Source organism: Microcaecilia unicolor, chromosome 2 (genome assembly GCF_901765095.1).
Source record: "Microcaecilia unicolor chromosome 2, aMicUni1.1, whole genome shotgun sequence".
Taxonomy (NCBI): domain Eukaryota; kingdom Metazoa; phylum Chordata; class Amphibia; order Gymnophiona; family Siphonopidae; genus Microcaecilia; species Microcaecilia unicolor.
This window is the reverse complement of record NC_044032.1, coordinates 122,493,770-122,511,963: the sequence shown is the minus strand read 5'-3', so window position 1 is coordinate 122,511,963 and position 18,194 is coordinate 122,493,770. Positions and strand designations below refer to the sequence as shown.

Below are 18,194 nucleotides of genomic sequence, written 5' to 3'. Positions count from 1 at the left end.
AAAATAGAATAAAAGCTGTGAGTGATGATTGCTGTTCGCTGCCCTGAGCTGGCTGGTTCATCCTAGGCCTGTTCAAAGAAATACTCTGGAACAGTATGTAAGGGTCTGAATACAATTAATAGAACCTTAAATTTTATTCTGTAGGTTACAGAAAGCTAGTGTTCTGCCACTAATGATGGAGTAGTTTGGTCATTCTTTGTGCATTTTTTCCTCCTCTTTTTGTCGTGTCTCCCCTGCAGCTAGCTGCAACACAATCTATGCAGGTATCATAAAACATCAACTTTGTAGGTTGCAGACACTTTAGAACACAGCGGCTTGCTTTCTTAGTTGAGCTCATAGGAAAGACCATGTAACTCCTCTTCTCTGTTCCTTATGTAGGCTGCCAGAGTCCTTTAGAATCCAGCTTAAGACTCTCTGCCTGGCATTCAAGGTTTATCACTGGGGGACCCCCATCTTATCATTATTCGTCTATTATTCCTTAATCCTTATACTCCCTATCGATCTTTCCAGTCATTACATGCCCATCATTGTTCCGTCTCCAAAGATGGCCCACTATGAATCAATTCGTAATTCCACTTTCTTTTTTCTGGCACCCAAATTGTGGAATGACTTACCTCCATTCTGTTTGCTCAAACTTCTCTCTCTCGGTTTAAAACTTACTAAAGACACATTACTTTGATTTGGCTTTTAATTTTATTCACCAGTAAAGGCTTTTAGGGGAGTCCCATTTGCCTGGGAGACTAGTTTACTTTGTTTAATCCATTTTTGTTTTTAGTATACTTTCAACCTTTGGGTGAATGTTTTTTATCCTGGCGTTCCTTTCAATCTTTTAATTTTATTTTTATTGGAATTTTTATGATACCATACAACTTAACTCTAAAGAAAGATATGCAATCTTACAGAGGCTAATGCATTGAGTTAACTAATTCCCCCACCCCCACCTTTGGTCATCATGGTGGTGCTGATAGCTGTGTTTTCGACTGTTCATAGGGTTGCCAATTCTTTTGAAAAGTCCCCAAGTGGCCTCTTCTCATTGCAGTAAGTTTCGACATTTGGTAAAGATAGTCCACTTTTCGCAATGTAAGTTGCATTGATGGGGTCTGCTGTTTCCAAGCCCTTGCCATTGACAGCTTTGCAGCAGCAAACAATTGAGTTGCAAGTCTATGGTGAGAGACGCTTACTTCTGGAGGCTTAAAATGTAAGACAATATTCTGCTTTACATGGATAATTTTGTTGTAATGCTTGTTGAACCATCCAGATCACTTGTGTCCAATAAGTCTGGACCAGAGGGCACTCCCACCATATATGTACGAAGGTGCCTCAAGAGCCACAGTTACGCCAGCAGTCTGCTGATACCACAGAAAACATTTGTTGCAGTCTATCAGGGGTATAATACCACCAATATTGTATCTTGAAACCGTTTTCTATCATATTTTGTGCTAGAGATGGTTTGAGCAAGAATTTATATCCCCTTGACCAGGTTCCCCTTGGATATGTACATCGCAATGCTACCTCCCATCTTTCAATATAACGTAATTGGGGGTTATTGTAGAACAGTAGCGCTAGATATAACCGAGATACGCTTCCTTTGCCCCCCCCCCCCCCCCCATCTGTATGGCCTTCTCTAGTGTTGTTTCCGTAAGGTCCAATTTCTCCCGTGCCCACCTATGAATATAATATCTTAAACAGCTATAGTAGAGAAGATCACTTTCCCTCAACCCATATTCCTCTTGAAGTTCTTCAAAATTAAGGAACCTCCCATTAGCCCTCACCTGGCCTAGATTATATAAACCCGCCCTAGCCCACCTCTCATATACTGGTTCTGAGGACCCCAGCTGAAAACCCGGAGCCCTCTGGTTAGCTGTCTGCAAATAATATTTTCTCTCCGGGAAAAACTACTTCTGTATACGATACCATGTGGAAAGCACATGGCCCACTGCCAGCAGAACTCTCCTAATTATGGCCAGTAGATCACTCCCCGGTAGCCACATAGCATGTTCCAAAGATCAAGCCCCCATCCAAACTCGCTCCCAGTGTAGCCATTTCTTAGTGGTAAAGGGGGTCCAGTCTGCTAACACTTTCAATTGGGCCGCTTGATAACACAAATAGAAATTAGGAACTCCCATACCTCCTCTATCATGTGTCTGGTACATCATGGCTCTCCGTACCCTAGGTGGTCGCTTCCGCCATATGTAAACAAATACCTTGCGGTTGAGCTGAGAAAAAAAACTGTGTGGAATTGGTATTGGGAGAGCCAGAAATAGATATACTAGTTTAGGGAGCAGCATAATTTTGATTGCATGAATATGCCCTATCCATGATATAGTCAATCCCTCCCACCTATCTAGTTCCACGAAAAGTTCTGCTACCTTCTGGGGGTAATTGGCTAAAAATAGGCCCTCTACCGTAGGTGTTATGTTTATCCCCAAGTATTTGATAGACTTAGCAGCCCAGACAAATGGGAAGGCAGCTTTTAGCTGAGGTACTTCCCGTGGGGGAACTGTAAGATTAAGAATTTCTGATTTAGTAATGTTAATCTAGAACCTTGATAGCTGCCCATATTGAGTGATAGTCTCAATGGCTTGTCGAACAGAAGACTCCGGGCGAGCCAAAGTCAGGCACATCATCTGCAAATAACATTATTTTGTGTTCCTTTCATCCCCTGACCAAGCCCCTGATTCCTGGGTTCCCCCTAATCCTATTAGCAAGTGGTTCAATAGATAATGCAAACAGTAAGGGAAAGACCGCGCACCCCTGTCTGGTTCCCCTATGAAGCGCCAAGGATTTAGTATATGTACCATTTAGTTTTAAGGTTGCTAACGGATTTGTATACAGCAATCTAAGCCATCCCATATATCGTCACTCTATCCCCACATATTTCAGGACTGAGAACAGGAATGTCCAGTTCACCCTATCGAAAACTTTTTCAGCATCGATCGAGAGTAATAGCGCTGGTGTCTTATCGTCTCGGGTTTGCTGAATTATATGCAGCAGGCTTCTAATGTTATCATGAGTCTGTTATGAAGCCTGCCTGGTCCTCACGTATCAGCCTAGGCAACACCATCTGGAGCCTGCGTGCTAGAATCTTTGTGAAAATTTTATAATCTGTATTTAATAGGGAGATTGGTCTGTAGGATCCACACTGCTGAGGGTCCTTCCCCAACTTCAGCAGCAAAGTGACTGCTGCCAATCGCCAGGAATGAGGCAAGTCCTGTATATTATCAAAGGATGTAAACACTCGCAGCAGTATAGGGGCCACTCGCTTAGCAAACAGTTTATAGAACCTAGTGGGAAAGCCATCTGTGCTGGGGGCCTTATTCTGAGGGAGATCGGAAATCGCCCAGTCAACATCATCTAGTGTGATGGGTGCTGATAACATATCCATTTCTCCCCTCGATAACTGCGGGATGCTAGCTTCTCGAAGATAGGCTTCTGTGTCAGACATCGAGGGCACTATCTCAGGCGTATAAAGCTCTGTGTAGTAATCATAGAAAGCCTTCTGTATCTGCTCTGTTTGAGTGCATTGTATCCCTGCGGCATTTTTGATAGTAAAAATATGATTTTGTTGCTTGTTTCTTTAATTTATATGCTAATAACCTACTAGCTTTATCTCCAAATTCAAAGTGCTCTTGCTGTACCCTTTGCAGCTGACAAGATAACTCAGCCATTTGAATCTCATTAAGCTTTAATCTAAGCTGATGCAATGTTTCAGCTCCCTGGAGATCAGAGGGATCTGCTTTGTGCAATGGTTCCAACTGAGCTATAATGCCTCTAATGTCTTGTTCCTGGGCCTCCTGTGTTTTGGTAAGGTGTGCTTGTAGTGCTATCAAATTTCGCTGGTGGATTGCTTTCAGACCCTCCCACAGTATGGTAGGTTGTATCTCACCCACGTCATTAAATTCTAGATATTCCACGATATTTTTTTCCACCGTGGACACATTCTGGGGATCTTTTAATATGGACTCATTACGCCGCCAATATCTAGGGCCCTTGGGTATACTTGTCACTCCCATCAAAACCACTGGAGAGTGATCCGACCATGACCGGGATTCGATAATACTATAACCCCATCTCCCAGCCAAAGGTCTATCCTAGAGTATGTATTATGCTTAGGGGAGAAATAAGTATAATCCCTTTCCTGCCCATGACTCCCTCGCCAAAGGTCAACCAGCCCCCAGCGTGCCAAAAAGCTTTTAAATAAGATTCTGTCTTGCTTAGCATAATCTACCTGCCTCTTTGAGTTGTCTAATGGCGGATCTATTGTGAGATTAAAGTACCCCCCATAATCAGTTGTCCCCACGAGTGACGTTGAAACACCCTCTCTACTTCTGCTATAAAGGGCCCCTGTCCTTTATTAGGTGCATAAATTGACATCATAGTATATTGTGCATTATACAGGGAAGCCATGACTAGAAGATATCTGCCTTCCTTATCAGACACTATACCCTTTGTGTATATGCCATGGATGACTATTCGAGAACGCTATGAGCACCCCTTTTGTTTTTTGATTAGTTGTATTACAGGCAAATGCTATAGTGGGATACCATTTATGATTAACTAACTTTTCATGCTGTGGCTTCAAGTGGGTCTCCTGAATAAACATCATTTCTGCCATTAAACGCAACATTTCTTTAAACATTAACTTACGTTTCATGGGTGAGTTAAGACCACGGACGCTCAAAGTAACATACTTAAACATATTCATTGGTCCCCCCCATTTTTCATCTAACCTAGTCAGCCACCACCAGATGCCATGTTGTTTCCCCAACCCCCTTCCACCCCTCTCTCCCAATACCAACTGTAGCATGCCATTTTACCCAATCGTGACATGGCTACTAGAGAAGGACATGAGTCTCTAAACCATCTGCCAGTCCTTTATCAGTAGTCCTCCACTCTTTCCAGCGCTCCACACCTATCAGGATCCAGTCCGCTCCTGTAGCAGGGCATTTTCACGAATGCTATTGGCCTCAGCTGGGGCCTGGTGGTGATATAGCTTGTCTTCCCGAGATCTGTCTCCTAAGGCGGCCTTTCCCCTGGGATACTCTGTGCCATTTCGGCCTGTCTTGCTTCTTGCTACCAGGCTGCAGATGCTTCCCTGGTGGGTCATTTCGATCACCAGTTGATAAGAATTCTTGTGCTTCTTTCCAGTGAGGCCACTCTGCGTTGTTTGCCCTCTTTGTAAAACACTAGAGCAAAAGGGTGCTGCCATTTATACCAGATCCCCTCCTCTCTTAATCGGCCGGTTAATGGGCATAATTCGCTCCGTCGCTTGAGTGTAGTTGATGAGAGGTTGTGGTAGATCTCTATAGGATAGCTATCCCACTGGATAGGGCTAGCCGCCCTTGCTTTATGCATCACTGCTTCTTTCATTTTAAATTCAGCAAAGCAGACCACAATATCTTTTGGTACATTTGATTTTCTCGCCCCTAAGGTTCGATGGGCACGCTCAATCCAAACTGAGGCCGGTGTGCGAGGCTTGTCAGGGTCAGAGAGCAAGTGGGCCGCAAGGCACTGGATTACTTTTTCGCACTCAGAATATTCGGGTAGCTCCGGCAGCCCATGGACCAGAATGTTGGAGCGACGGCTCAGATTTTCTAGATCTTTCACTTTATCTAGGAGATATCGAGTTTCATTTTTTTTGGTCCTGTAATTGCCGTTCCAACATAGTTAGAGATTCAGTATGTTCTTCAAGGCCCACTTCCGTTTCAGCCACGAGGTTACCCAGCTCAGCTATTTCTCCTCTAATGTCAGCTCCCAGCGTCACCAACTCGTGGCGCATTGCCTTTAGATCTGACCTGATTTCTTGGAGCCAACTGCATAGTGTGGGCCACGATTCATGTTGTGATTCCAATGTCTCTCCATTCACATTAGAGCCCGCCAATTCCTCCGTGAGCTGTTGGCTTTCCCCATCTCGGGCGCCATATTCCTCAGAATGCATTGCAGGAGACATTGCCTTCCGTTGAAATGCACATGCTTGAAAATCGATTGTTTTCACCCCTGATGCAGGCATAGCCCATGCAGCGCACCTGATCTCCAGTTGAAAGCGTGTCTCGCTTAATATTTCGTGGAGGATCGCTAGTTATGAAGCTATTTGTTGGCAGCAGCTTGGGAGCTCCGTTTTCACGCTGCCATTCGAGCCTGTGACGTCACTTCCTTCTCTCAATCTTTTAATTTTTGACTATGCTAATTGCCTTGACCTGTTATCAGAATTTTGTGGTACATCATACTTGATTAACAAACAAGCAAACATAGTCTAATTACAGAACATACTTTATCAGAGCTATGTGAATATCTCAAATTCTCTGAGCCTTCTGAAGTGTAGAAGGAAAGATACATAAAATGAAACAAAAACATCATGACTTGCTAAATGCCAGGAGCAAGTTTGTTTTGACCTAGAAGAACTCTTGTTTCTTTTTCTTTCTTGGGAATTACTATCCATCTTTAAAAGAGAGTCACCCCAAGATGACGGACAGCAGGTACAGCTTGATACAAAACTTACAATTTTGTTAAGAGATTAACAATAGTGAAATGACCAAATATAAGCATAAATACAAACAATGAGGTAAAATTAGAGATGGGCTAATTGATTATTATTAAAACACCCCATAGTTAGGATTACACCAGTATGCCATCACATTAGACAAATTTACTGTCAAGCAAATCATGCCAATTTCTTTGTAGCCCATGACTTACCGATTGAACATATCTATGAGTCCCCACTCCTGAATATGCATCTCTGGGAGCTGGTGATGTTGGCCAATGTAACCTGATCTTCTCACAGTGAGACTTGAAAGAGAAAACATTTAATTTAAAGTTTGACTATTTCATAGAAACTATTTTAGTTTGACTTCACAGAAACTCAGCATATACTTCCTTATTTTTAAATTTTTAAAAAATATGCAACAAAGATCTCTTCATATTTTGATACTATAGCTTAAAATAAATACCTGCTCTATTTTATCTTGCCTGTCCAGGGCAGCTTCAACAGCATCAAAGAATTCTTCTTCATTAATCAAACTATTAGGTCCTTCCTAGTTTAACACAAAAAGTAAATAAAATTCAAGTTGAAACAATATTTTCAGTACAAGAGACACTTCTTAGTGAATGCACTTGTGTAGGAAAAGATTCAAAGTATTTTGTGACCATACCACTTGGCTTCATTTACAGCAAAAGGATAAATAAATTGACTGCCAGAGTTGACTTGCCCACAGTAAATATGGGCAGCAATATACATTAGACAATAACTTTATTCAATCTTGTGCTATCACTGTGGTTTCTCAACCTCATCCTTAGGACTGGCCAGCCTCTTTTACAAGATACTCATAATGAATAGTGAATGATACATACCTGTAGCAGGTGTTCTCCGAGGACAGCAGGCTGATTGTTCTCACGACTGGGTGACGTCCGCGGCAGCCCCCACCAACCGGAAGAAGCTTCGCGGGCGGTCCGCACGCGGGGCACGCCCACCGCGCATGCGCGGCCGTCTTCCCGCTCGTGCGTGACCGTTCCCGCCAGTTGAATGACAAGCAAGAAACAACATGAAAACGCAACTCCAAAGGGGAGGAGGGAGGGTAGGTGAGAACAATCAGCCTGCTGTCCTCGGAGAACACCTGCTACAGGTATGTATCATTCACTTTCTCCGAGGACAAGCAGGCTGCTTGTTCTCACGACTGGGGTATCCCTAGCTCTCAGGCTCACTCAAAACAAGAACCCAGGTCAATTGAACCTCGCAACGGCGAGGGTATAACAGAAATTGACCTACGAAGAACAACTAACTGAGAGTGCAGCCTTACCAGAATAAATTCGGGTCCTGGAGGGTGGAGTTGGATTTACACCCCAAACAGATTCTGCAGCACCGACTGCCCGAACCGACTGTCGCGTTGGGTATCCTGCTGGAGGCAGTAATGTGATGTGAATGTGTGGACAGATGACCACGTCGCAGCTTTGCAAATTTCTTCAATAGTGGCTGACTTCAAGTGGGCCACTGACGCTGCCATGGCTCTAACACTATGAGCCGTGACATGACCCTCAAGAGCCAGCCCAGCCTGGGCGTAAGTGAAGGAAATGCAATCTGCTAGCCAATTGGAGATGGTGCGTTTCCCGACAGCGACCCCTAGCCTGTTAGGGTCGAAAGAAACAAACAATTGGGCGGACTGTCTGTGGGGCTGTGTCCGCTCCAAGTAGAAGGCCAATGCTCTCTTGCAGTCCAATGTGTGCAACTGACGTTCAGCAGGGCGGGTATGCGGCCTGGGGAAGAATGTTGGCAAGACAATTGACTGGTTAAGATGGAACTCCGACACCACCTTCGGCAGGAACTTTGGGTGGGTGCGGAGCACTACTCTGTTGTGATGAAATTTGGTATATGGAGCATGAGCTACTAGGGCTTGAAGCTCACTGACCCTACGAGCTGAAGTAACCGCCACCAAGAAAATGACCTTCCAGGTCAAGTACTTCAGATGGCAGGAATGCAGTGGCTCAAAAGGAGGTCTCATCAGCTGGGTGAGGACGACGTTGAGATCCCATGACACTGCAGGAGGCTTGATAGGGGGCTTTGACAAAAGCAAGCCTCTCATGAATCAAACGACTAAAGGCTCTCCAGAGATGGCTTTACCTTCCACACGGTAATGGTAAGCACTAATCGCACTAAGGTGATTCCTTACTGAGTTGGTCTTGAGGCCAGACTCTGATAAGTGCAGAAGGTATTCAAGCAGGTTCTGTGCAGGGCAAGAACGAGGTTCTAGGGCCTTGCTCTCACACCAAACGACAAACCTCCTCCACTTGAAAAAGTAACTCTTTTTAGTGGAATCCTTCCTAGAGGCAAGCAAGACACGGGAGATACCCTCAGACAGACCCAACGCAGTGAAGTCTACGCCCTCAACATCCAGACCGCGAGAGCCAGGGACTGAAGGTTGAGGTGCAGCAACGCTCCGTCGTTCTGCGAGATGAGAGTCGGAAAACACTCCAATCTCCACGGTTCTTCTGAGGACAACTCCAGAAGAAGAGGGAACCAGATCTGACGGGGCCAAAAGGGCGCTACCAGAATCATGGTGCCGTGGTCTTGCTTGAGCTTCAGCAAGGTCTTCCCCACCAAAGGTATGGGAGGATAAGCATACAGGAGGCCGGTCCCCCAATGGAGGAGAAAGGCATCCGACGCCAGCCTGCCGTGGGCCTGTAGCCTGGAACAGAACAGAGGCAGCTTGTGGTTCGTCTGAGAGGCGAAAAGGTCCACCGAGGGGGTGCCCCACTCTCGGAAGATCTTGCGTACCACTCTGGAATGAAGCGACCACTCGTGCGGTTGCATGACTCTGCTCAGTCTGTCGGCCAGACTGTTGTTTACACCTGCCAGGTATGTGGCTTGGAGGAGCATGCCGGACTGGCAAGCCCACCGCCACATGCCGACGGCTTCCTGACACAAGGGGCGAGATCCGGTGCCCCCCTGCTTGTTGGTGTAATACATTGCAACCTGATTGTCTGTCCGAATTTGAATAATTTGGTAGGACAGCCGGTCTCTGAAAGCCTTCAGTGCGTTCCAGATCGCTCGGAGCTCCAGGAGGTTGATCTGCAGATCCTTTTCCTGGAGGGACCACAGACCCTGGGTGTGAAGCCCATCGACATGAGCTCCCCACCCCAGGCGAGATGCATCCGTCGTCAGCACTTTCGTGGGCTGCGGAATTTGGAATGGACGTCCCAGGGTCAAATTGGTCCGGATGGTCCACCAGAGCAGTGAAGTGCGGCAACTGGTGGAGAGGCGGATGACATCTTCTAGATTCCCGGTGGCTTGAACCCACTGGGAAGCTAGGGTCCATTGAGCAGATCTCATGTGAAGACCAGCCATGGGAGTCACATGGACTGTGGAGGCCATATGACCCAGAAGTCTCAACATCTGCCGAGCTGTGACCTGCTGAGACGCTCTGGTCTGCGAAGCCAGGGACAAGAGGTTGTTGGCCCTCGCTTCGGGAAGGAAGGCCTGAGCCGTCTGGGTATTCAGCAGAGCTCCTATGAATTCCAGAGACTGGGTTGGCTGGAGATGGGACTTTGGGTAATTTATCACAAACCCCAGCAGCTCCAGGAGTTGAGTAGTGCACTGCATGGACCGGAGGGCTCCTGCCTCCGAGGTGTTCTTGACCAGCCAATCGTCGAGATATGGGAACACGTGCACTCCCAGCTTGCGTAGATATGCCGCCACCACCACGAGGCACTTTGTAAACACTCGTGGGGCAGAGGCGAGCCCAAAGGGCAGCACACAATACTGAAAGTGCCGTGCGCCCAGGCGGAATCTGAGATACTGTCTGTGAGCTGGCAGTATCGGGATGTGAGTGTATGCATCCTTTAAATCCAGGGAACATAGCCAATCGTTTTTCTGAATCATTGGCAGAAGGGTGCCCAAGGAAAGCATCCTGAACTTTTCTTTGACCAGGAATTTGTTCAGGCCTCTCAGGTCTAGGATGGGACGCATCCCCCCTGTTTTCTTTTCCACAAGGAAGTACCTGGAATAGAATCCCTGCCCTTCCTGCCCGGGTGGTACGGGCTCGACCGCGTTGGCGCTGAGAAGGGCGGAGAGTTCCTCTGCAAGTACCTGCTTGTGATGGGAGCTGAAGGATTGAGCTCCCGGAGGACAATTTGGTGGCAGGGAGGCCAAATTCAGGGCGTATCCGCACCGCACTATTTGGAGAACCCACTGGTCGGAGGTTATGAGAGGCCACCTTTAGGTGAAAAAATTTCAACCTCCCTCCGACCGGCAGATCGTCCTGTACGGACACTTTGAGGGCGGCTATGTTCCCGTGGATCCAGTCAAAAGCCCGTCCCCGGCTTTTGCTGTGGAGGCGCAGGGGGCTGCTTAGGCGCACGCTGTTGACGAGAACGAGCGCGCTGGGGCTGTCCCTGTGCCTGACGAGGCCTTCGGGCCGGCTGGGTGTACCTAAGCCTTGCAAAGGAATAGGGCGCAGCCTGCCGGGCCCGGGAAAAACGTCCACCTGCTGAGGTGGATGCTGAAGGCGCCCGGTGGGAGAGCTTGTCGAGGGCGGTTTCCCGCTGATGCAGTTGGTCCACCAGCTGCTCGACCTTCTCACCAAAAATGTTATCCCCCCGGCAAGGGACATCGGCCAATCTCTGCTGGGTGCGGTTGTCCAGGTCAGAGGCGCGCAGCCATGAGAGCCTGCGCATCACTATACCTTGGGCCGCAGCACGAGACGCCACGTCACAGGTGTCATAGATACCCCTGGACAGGAACTTTCTGCACGCCTTCAGCTGCCTGACCACCTCCTGATAAGGCCTGGACTGCTCTGGCGGGAGCTTATCGACCAGGTCCGCCAGCTGCTTCACATTGTTCCGCATGTGGATGCTCGTATAGAGCTGGTATGACTGGATGCGGGTCACGAGCATGGAGGATTGGTAGGCCTTCCTCCCAAACGAGTCCAGAGTGCGAGACTTCCGCCCTGGGGGCGCCGAGGCGGTATCCCTCGGACTCCGTGCCCTCTTGAGAGCAGAATCCACGACCGCCGAGTCATGGGGCAATTGTGGCCGCATTAACTCTGGGTCCGAGTGGATCCTGTACTGGGACTCTGCTTTCTTGGGGATGGTGGGATTAGATAATGGTCGCATCCAGTTCCGAAGCAGTGTCTCCTTGAGGACATTGTGCAGCGGCACTGTGGTGGACTCTCTAGGTGGTGATGGATAGTCGAGGACCTCGAGCATCTCAGCCCTCGGCTCATCCACAGAGACCACGGGAAAGGGAATGCAAATAGACATATCCCGCACAAAGGAGGCAAAAGAGAGACTCTCAGGGGGTGAGAGCTTCCTCTCAGGTGAAGGCGTGGGGTCCGAGGGAAGACCCGCAGACTCCTCGGAAGAGAAATATCTGGGGTCCTCCTCTTCCCCCCACGAGGCCTCTTCCTCGGTATCGGACATAAGCTCATGTAGCTGAGTCCTGAACCGGGCCCGGCTCGACGTCGAGGCGCCGAGGCCTCGATGTCGTCGAGCGGTGGACTCCCGCGCCGGCGGGGACGAAGCTCCCTCCATCGACGTCGACGGGGACTCCACCTGCGTGGCGGTCGAGACCGGCGCCGCAAGCGGCGTCGGCGTCCTCGGCACCGGGCTAGAGCTCGCCGGCGCCACAGTCATCAGCGCCGAGGGCGCAAGCACCCTAGGCGCCGGCACAGCCTGGCGCATCAGCACTTCCAGGATCCCCGGAAGGATGGCTCGGAGGCACTCGTCCAGGCCCGCTGTCGGGAAAGACGTGGGGGCCGGTAGAGGCATCGGTGCCGGAAGCTGCTCGGGTCCAGGAGACTGCACCGAAGTGCTGGGACCCTGACGTGGCGGTACCTCCACCACCGAAGGGGACCTCTCCTCTCGACGCGGACGCTTCGGCGTCGACTCCTCTCCGGTACCGAGAGCCGGATGCGTCGAGGGCGACCGGTGACGGTGCTTCTTTGCCTTCTTACGGTGCCCGTCACCGGTGCCGGGTGGTATGGAGGAGGAGGAGGTCGATCCCCCTCGGTCCCGAGGAACCGGGTCAGACAGGGTTCGGTCCCGAGGGCCACGGGCTGAAGGAGTGACCGGGGCCGACTGCCCACGCGGTCTCTCACCTCTACCCTCACTGGAGGACCGGCGGGCCGACGGGACCCGTTCTCCTGGGGTCGATGCCATCGATGCCGATTTTTCGGGCATCGATACCGGTACCGAAGGACCGGGCGTCGATACCGATGCCGTCGAAGTCGAGGGGCCGGCGCAAGTTCCAAAAAGGCGGTCCCGCAGAACTTGCCTCGCAACCTGAGTCCGTTTCCGGAGACCGAGACACAGAGAACACGACTTGATATTGTGCTCCGGCCCGAGGCACTGGAGGCACCAAGCGTGGGTGTCGGTCTGCGAGATCGGCCGGCCGCACCGACCACACTTCTTAAATCCACTCGGGACCTTCGAGGACATTGACGGAAAAATCGCGTCGGCGAAGTTAAAGTCGTCGATGGTGGCGGAAATCACACCTCGAAAAAATTAATCGATCGCGCGGCCACAAGGCCGCAACGCGACGCCCTCGCTAGAAACGAGGGAAAAAGGAGCGCGTGCTCTTCTTTTTTTTTTTTTTTTTTGAAGAGAAGAAAAAAACTAGAGCACGCGGCAACCGAATAAACGAAAATTAAACAAAATCGCGTAAACGCGACGGTCTTTCCGGGGCTGCGAAGGGAGAGCGGCGACGGCACGACTCTCCTCAGGCGCGGAAAAGAAAAGACTGGCGGGAACGGTCACGCACGAGCGGGAAGACGGCCGCGCATGCGCGGTGGGCGTGCCCCGCGTGCGGACCGCCCGCGAAGCTTCTTCCGGTTGGTGGGGGCTGCCGCGGACGTCACCCAGTCGTGAGAACAAGCAGCCTGCTTGTCCTCGGAGAAATGTACAAGACATTTTGGCATACAGTGGCGGCAGTAAAAACAAACATAGCTCATGCCTGTTTATTGTAGACATCTTGAAAAACCAGACTGACCAGTGAGTCCCAATGACTGGGTCAAGAACAACTTGGACTATGATAACTTTCCTTAAAGCATTCACAGATACACATATACATAGATTTTTATACAACACTATTTATGTTTAGTAACAAACACTGTCTAATTTATTTTAAATGAATGCATTTATGATTTATGAACAATGTCAGACTGGTTCAAACTGTTGACTACTCCTAAGAATTATATTGGGGGTGGAGGGGGAGAGATTTGGATTTAGCTCACACGTTTTTAGAAATAGACCAAGGCGAGTTACAATCTCTGTCTCCAGGGCCTTACAATCTAAGCTGTACCTGAAGCAAAGGAGGGTTAGGTGACTTGCTCAAGATCACAAGGATTATTAAATGGGACTTCAACCCTGGTTTTCTTGGTTCTTATTCCACTGCTCTAACCATGAGACTACTCATTCACTCTTATTGCTTGGACCATAGAACTGTTTCCTTTGATTTTAAGGAAGAGCATACTGGACTAACTTCATCTACCATGAATTTATTATGTGCATACAACTCTTAAGAATCAATCATTCATTTTCCCTCAAGAAGTGCCCAATTATTTCTAGACATACCAAATATTTTAAGTACACCACTCCACTTATAAGCTTAGTTGGTCTTTGAACTCCCTTTATGTTATCCGTAACTGTTTGTCTAGACCAGTGATCTTTGCTAACTTTTAAGTTGGGGCTATGTTGGGTCCATAGGGCTGATGGAATGCTGACAAATCTTCCTACATGGGGCCATGACACTGACCAATGTATGTTGACATCCATCCCCACCAGAACACCTGGCCTCAGACACACTGAGAACACAGAAAGACCCTCTTAAAATACAGGTTAAGTGACACCCACTAAAGTACTAATGTATACAAAAATTAAACTGAAACCTTAAGATGCAAGACTTCATGCAGTGCAACGCCAGAGAAACAGAAATTAATTTCCTCCCATGCAATGCAAAATATGAAGGCAGCAGATTGAAGTATGTCAGTTTTGAATATTTACATCAGTAAATTGAAAATAAAATCATTTTACCTACTTACCTGCCTTTGTTGTCTAGTGATTTTACTTTTTTAAATCATCTTGTTCCCAGTCTCTGGTTCCGCTTCCCTCTGTGTTCTTAACTTTGATTTCAGGGTCTGCTGCCTATTTGCTATTTCTTTTCTCTTCTTTCTTCACATTCTGTCCTATATCCATCTATAGAAATGACCTTCCACATTCAGCTGTCTTCCATGTTCTGCCTCCTTCTCAAATCGATCTACTTTTCAATCTCCTCCCTTTCTTCTCTTCCATCCATATGTTAACATAAAAACATAACAACTATACTGGGTCAGACCAATGGTCCATCTAGCCCAGTATCCTGCATCAAACAGAACTCAGATCAGAAGTACCTGACAGAATTCCAAATAGTAACAACATTAATGCTACTGATCCTAGGGACAAGCAGTGAGTTTCCCCACGTCTATCTCAACAGCGGACTACGGTCTTTTCCTCCAGGAACATGTCCAAACCTTTTTTAAACCCAGATACATTAACTGCTGATAACACATTCTCTGGCAATGAGTTCCAGAGCTTAATTATTCATTGAGCGAAAAAATATTTCCTCCTGTTTGTTTTAAAAGTAAGTTGTAAACTTAAAAGTAAAATGTAACTTCCTTAAGTGTCCCCTAGTCTTTGTACGTTTTGAAAGAGTAAAAAAACTAATTTACATTTACCCGTTGTACACCACACAGTATTTTGTAGACCTCTATCGTATCCCCACCCCCCTCCAGTCGTCTCTTTTCCAAGATGAATAATCCTAACTGCTTAAGCCTTTCCTCATATGAGAGGAGTGACATCTCCTTAACCATTTTGGTCACTCTTCTTTGAACCTTTTCTAATTCTGCTTTATCTTTTTTAAGATACGGTGACCAGAATGGCACACAATACTCAAGATGTGGTCGCACTATGGAGCAATACAGAGGCAAATCTATCTTATTTTGTATCCCTTTTCTAATAATTCCTCGCATTCTGTTTTTGGCCACTGTCACACACTGGGCAGATTTCAGCGTATTGTCTATAAAGACACCTAGATCTTTTTTCTTGGGTGCTGACTCCTAGGGTAGAACCCAGCATCAAATAATTTAGGATTTGGATTACTCTTCCCAATGTGCATTACTCTGCACATGTCCACATTAAATCTCCTCTGCCATTTGGATGCCCAGTATTCCAACTTCCCAAGATCGTCCTGCAATTTTTTATAATCCACATGCGTTTTAACAACCTTCAATAGTTTTGTGTTGTCTACTTTAATCACCTCACTCATCATTCCCATTTCCAAATCATTAATAAATGTTAAATAGCACTGGTCCAAGTACAGATCCCTGGGGCATTCCACTATTCACACTCCTCCACTGAGAGAATTGGCCATTTAATCCAATCCTTTGTTTTCTATCCATCAACCAATTCCTAATCCTCAACAGAACACTGCCTCCTAGCCCATGGGTTTTTCTCAGGAGTCTCTCATGAGTGACCCTGTCAAACATTTTCTGAAAATCTAGATACACTACCATCAACAAGCTCACCTTTATCCACGTTTATTCATGCCTTCAAAGAAATGAAGCAAATCGGTGAGGCAAAACCTTCTTTGGCTGAATCCATGCTGACTCTGTCCCATTAAATCATGTTTGTCTATGTGTTCAGTGATTTCTTTATAATAATTTTCATTAGTTTGCCCGGCTTCGATATCAGGCTTACCGGTCTGTAATTTTTCAGATCACCCCTGGATCCCTTTCTAAAAACAGAAGTTACATTGGCCACCATCCAATTTCTTCAGTAAAGACCAAGGCTAATAATTCATTCAGCCTCTCTGCTATGGTCCTGTCTTCCCGAGTGCCCCTTTTACTCCATGATTATCTAATGGTCACACAGACTCCCTCATAGCTTTCTGCTTCTGATATGCCTGAAAAAGTTCTTACTATGAGTTTTTGCTTCTCTGCCCCTCTTTTCATGTACATTTCCCATCTTCTCTTCCCTTCCCCTTCATGCAGCATCAAACCTAACTCCTATCCCCCTCTCCCTTTGTCCAGCATTGCTTCTGTCTCCCTATTACCCTCCTTTCCCAGCATTGCTCCTTTTTGCCCCTGTCGTTAGACTCCCTCCCCATCCAGCATCTTTTTGCTGTGTGTCTGTCCCTCTCCATGTCCAGTTTCTCACCTTTTTTCCCTTCTTTCTGCACCCCTCAACATGGGGCCAGTATCTCCCTCTGACACCCCCCCCCCCCGGATCTGGCCTCTTTCTCTGGCCCTGCCTTCCTCCCCGACTCCCCTCTTTTTCCTTCTTCCTGCACCCCTCAACATGGGGCCAGTATCTCCCTCTGACACCTCCCCCCCTCGGGCTCTGGCCTCTTTCTCTGGCCCTGCCTTCCTCCCCGAGTCCTGTGTTCCTCCTTAGGGTTACCATATTTGCCCTAAGAAAAAAGAGGACACATGCCCCACCCAATGACACACCTCTTCCCCGCCCCCACCCCGCCCATGCCCCGCCCCTTGCCCCGCCCCCTATTCAAGACTTCAATGGAGCTGGAGACACTCACAGAATAACAAGTCACCCTGCAACCCACAACAAGATGATTAGTTCCGCATGGCCGGGGGCACTTTTAAGAGAAACAACATTGGGCAATAAAACGTTTCACAGAAAAAGAAAAAAAACCCAGCCAGCATGATAGGGACGGAGGATACCACTTGTACAGATAGATGAGGTAGGAGAGGAACGGTAAGGAAGCCCTGGAGAGTTGAAAAAGATAGCACAGAGAAGCTGCCGGACATTTGTGCACCTTTGTTCCAATCCAAATGAAAATCGAGAACAGGAGGATTTATTTTTAACCAACAGGGAGAGAGATACCAATTGAATTACCCAGCCAGTTCCATTCTGGTCTCCCCCCCCCCCCCCCCAGACGGGCCACAGTTTTCTTGTACTTTAACTTGAACAACTACTATCTCCGGTTTTATTACTTCCCCGAATCCCCACACTACCGCGACTGCATGGCAGGCAGCAGCCTGCCAACTAAGTGAAGTAGCACTAGCAGCTACATCAAGAAAGTGGCTCAGTCCGTCCGACCCTCACCCAGACCCACACAACTCGGACAAAAAACAAATTTACCTCGTGGCTGCAGCAGGCACTACTAGTTCTCGTGTACGTGCAGGAGGACTGAGAACGGGAGGGCGGATCGATCAACTAATCAGCTGATTGGGGCGTGTACGTCATCACGCACGGACGCTGCACGTCGGACGAAGGGAGGAGACTGAAAGTCAGGAGGAGGAGCGGAGGACTCGTAGAAAACCCGGACAAAGCCAGCAAACGAAGAAATCCGCCCGGACTCCCGACAGCGCCCTCAAAAAGAGGACATGTCCGGGGAAATCCGGACAAATGGTAACCCTATCCATTCCTTCCCCCCCTCCATAGGTCTGGCATTTCTCCTTGCCTCTACCTCCCCTCCTGCCTTCTGCACCTAGCAGTCTTACAAACTTGCACATCTTCCCAGCAGTGACTAAACCAGGCTGCCTCCAGCCAGCCCAGGGGAGCCTCCCCCCTCTTGCAACTTCCTGTCGCTGCATGGGTGGAATGCACAGAGGGAAGGCAAGCAAGTTTTTAAGACCATTGGGTGGGAGGGCAGGAGGGAGGTAAAGGCAAGGAAAAATGCATATGCTCAATACCAATTCTGGGACAGAATGGAG

At 48.0% G+C, this 18,194-nt stretch overlaps 1 protein-coding gene across 1 annotated transcript in view; it reads right to left on the bottom strand.

Moving 5' to 3' along the window:
• The window catches only part of CERT1 (ceramide transporter 1), a 540,904-nt gene that overhangs the window by 177,819 nt on the left and 344,891 nt on the right, over window positions 1-18,194 (bottom strand). The window contains 2 exon segments of the mRNA XM_030193269.1: window positions 6,694-6,786; window positions 6,948-7,031. Coding sequence (XP_030049129.1) covers window positions 6,694-6,786; window positions 6,948-7,031 — 177 coding nt within the window.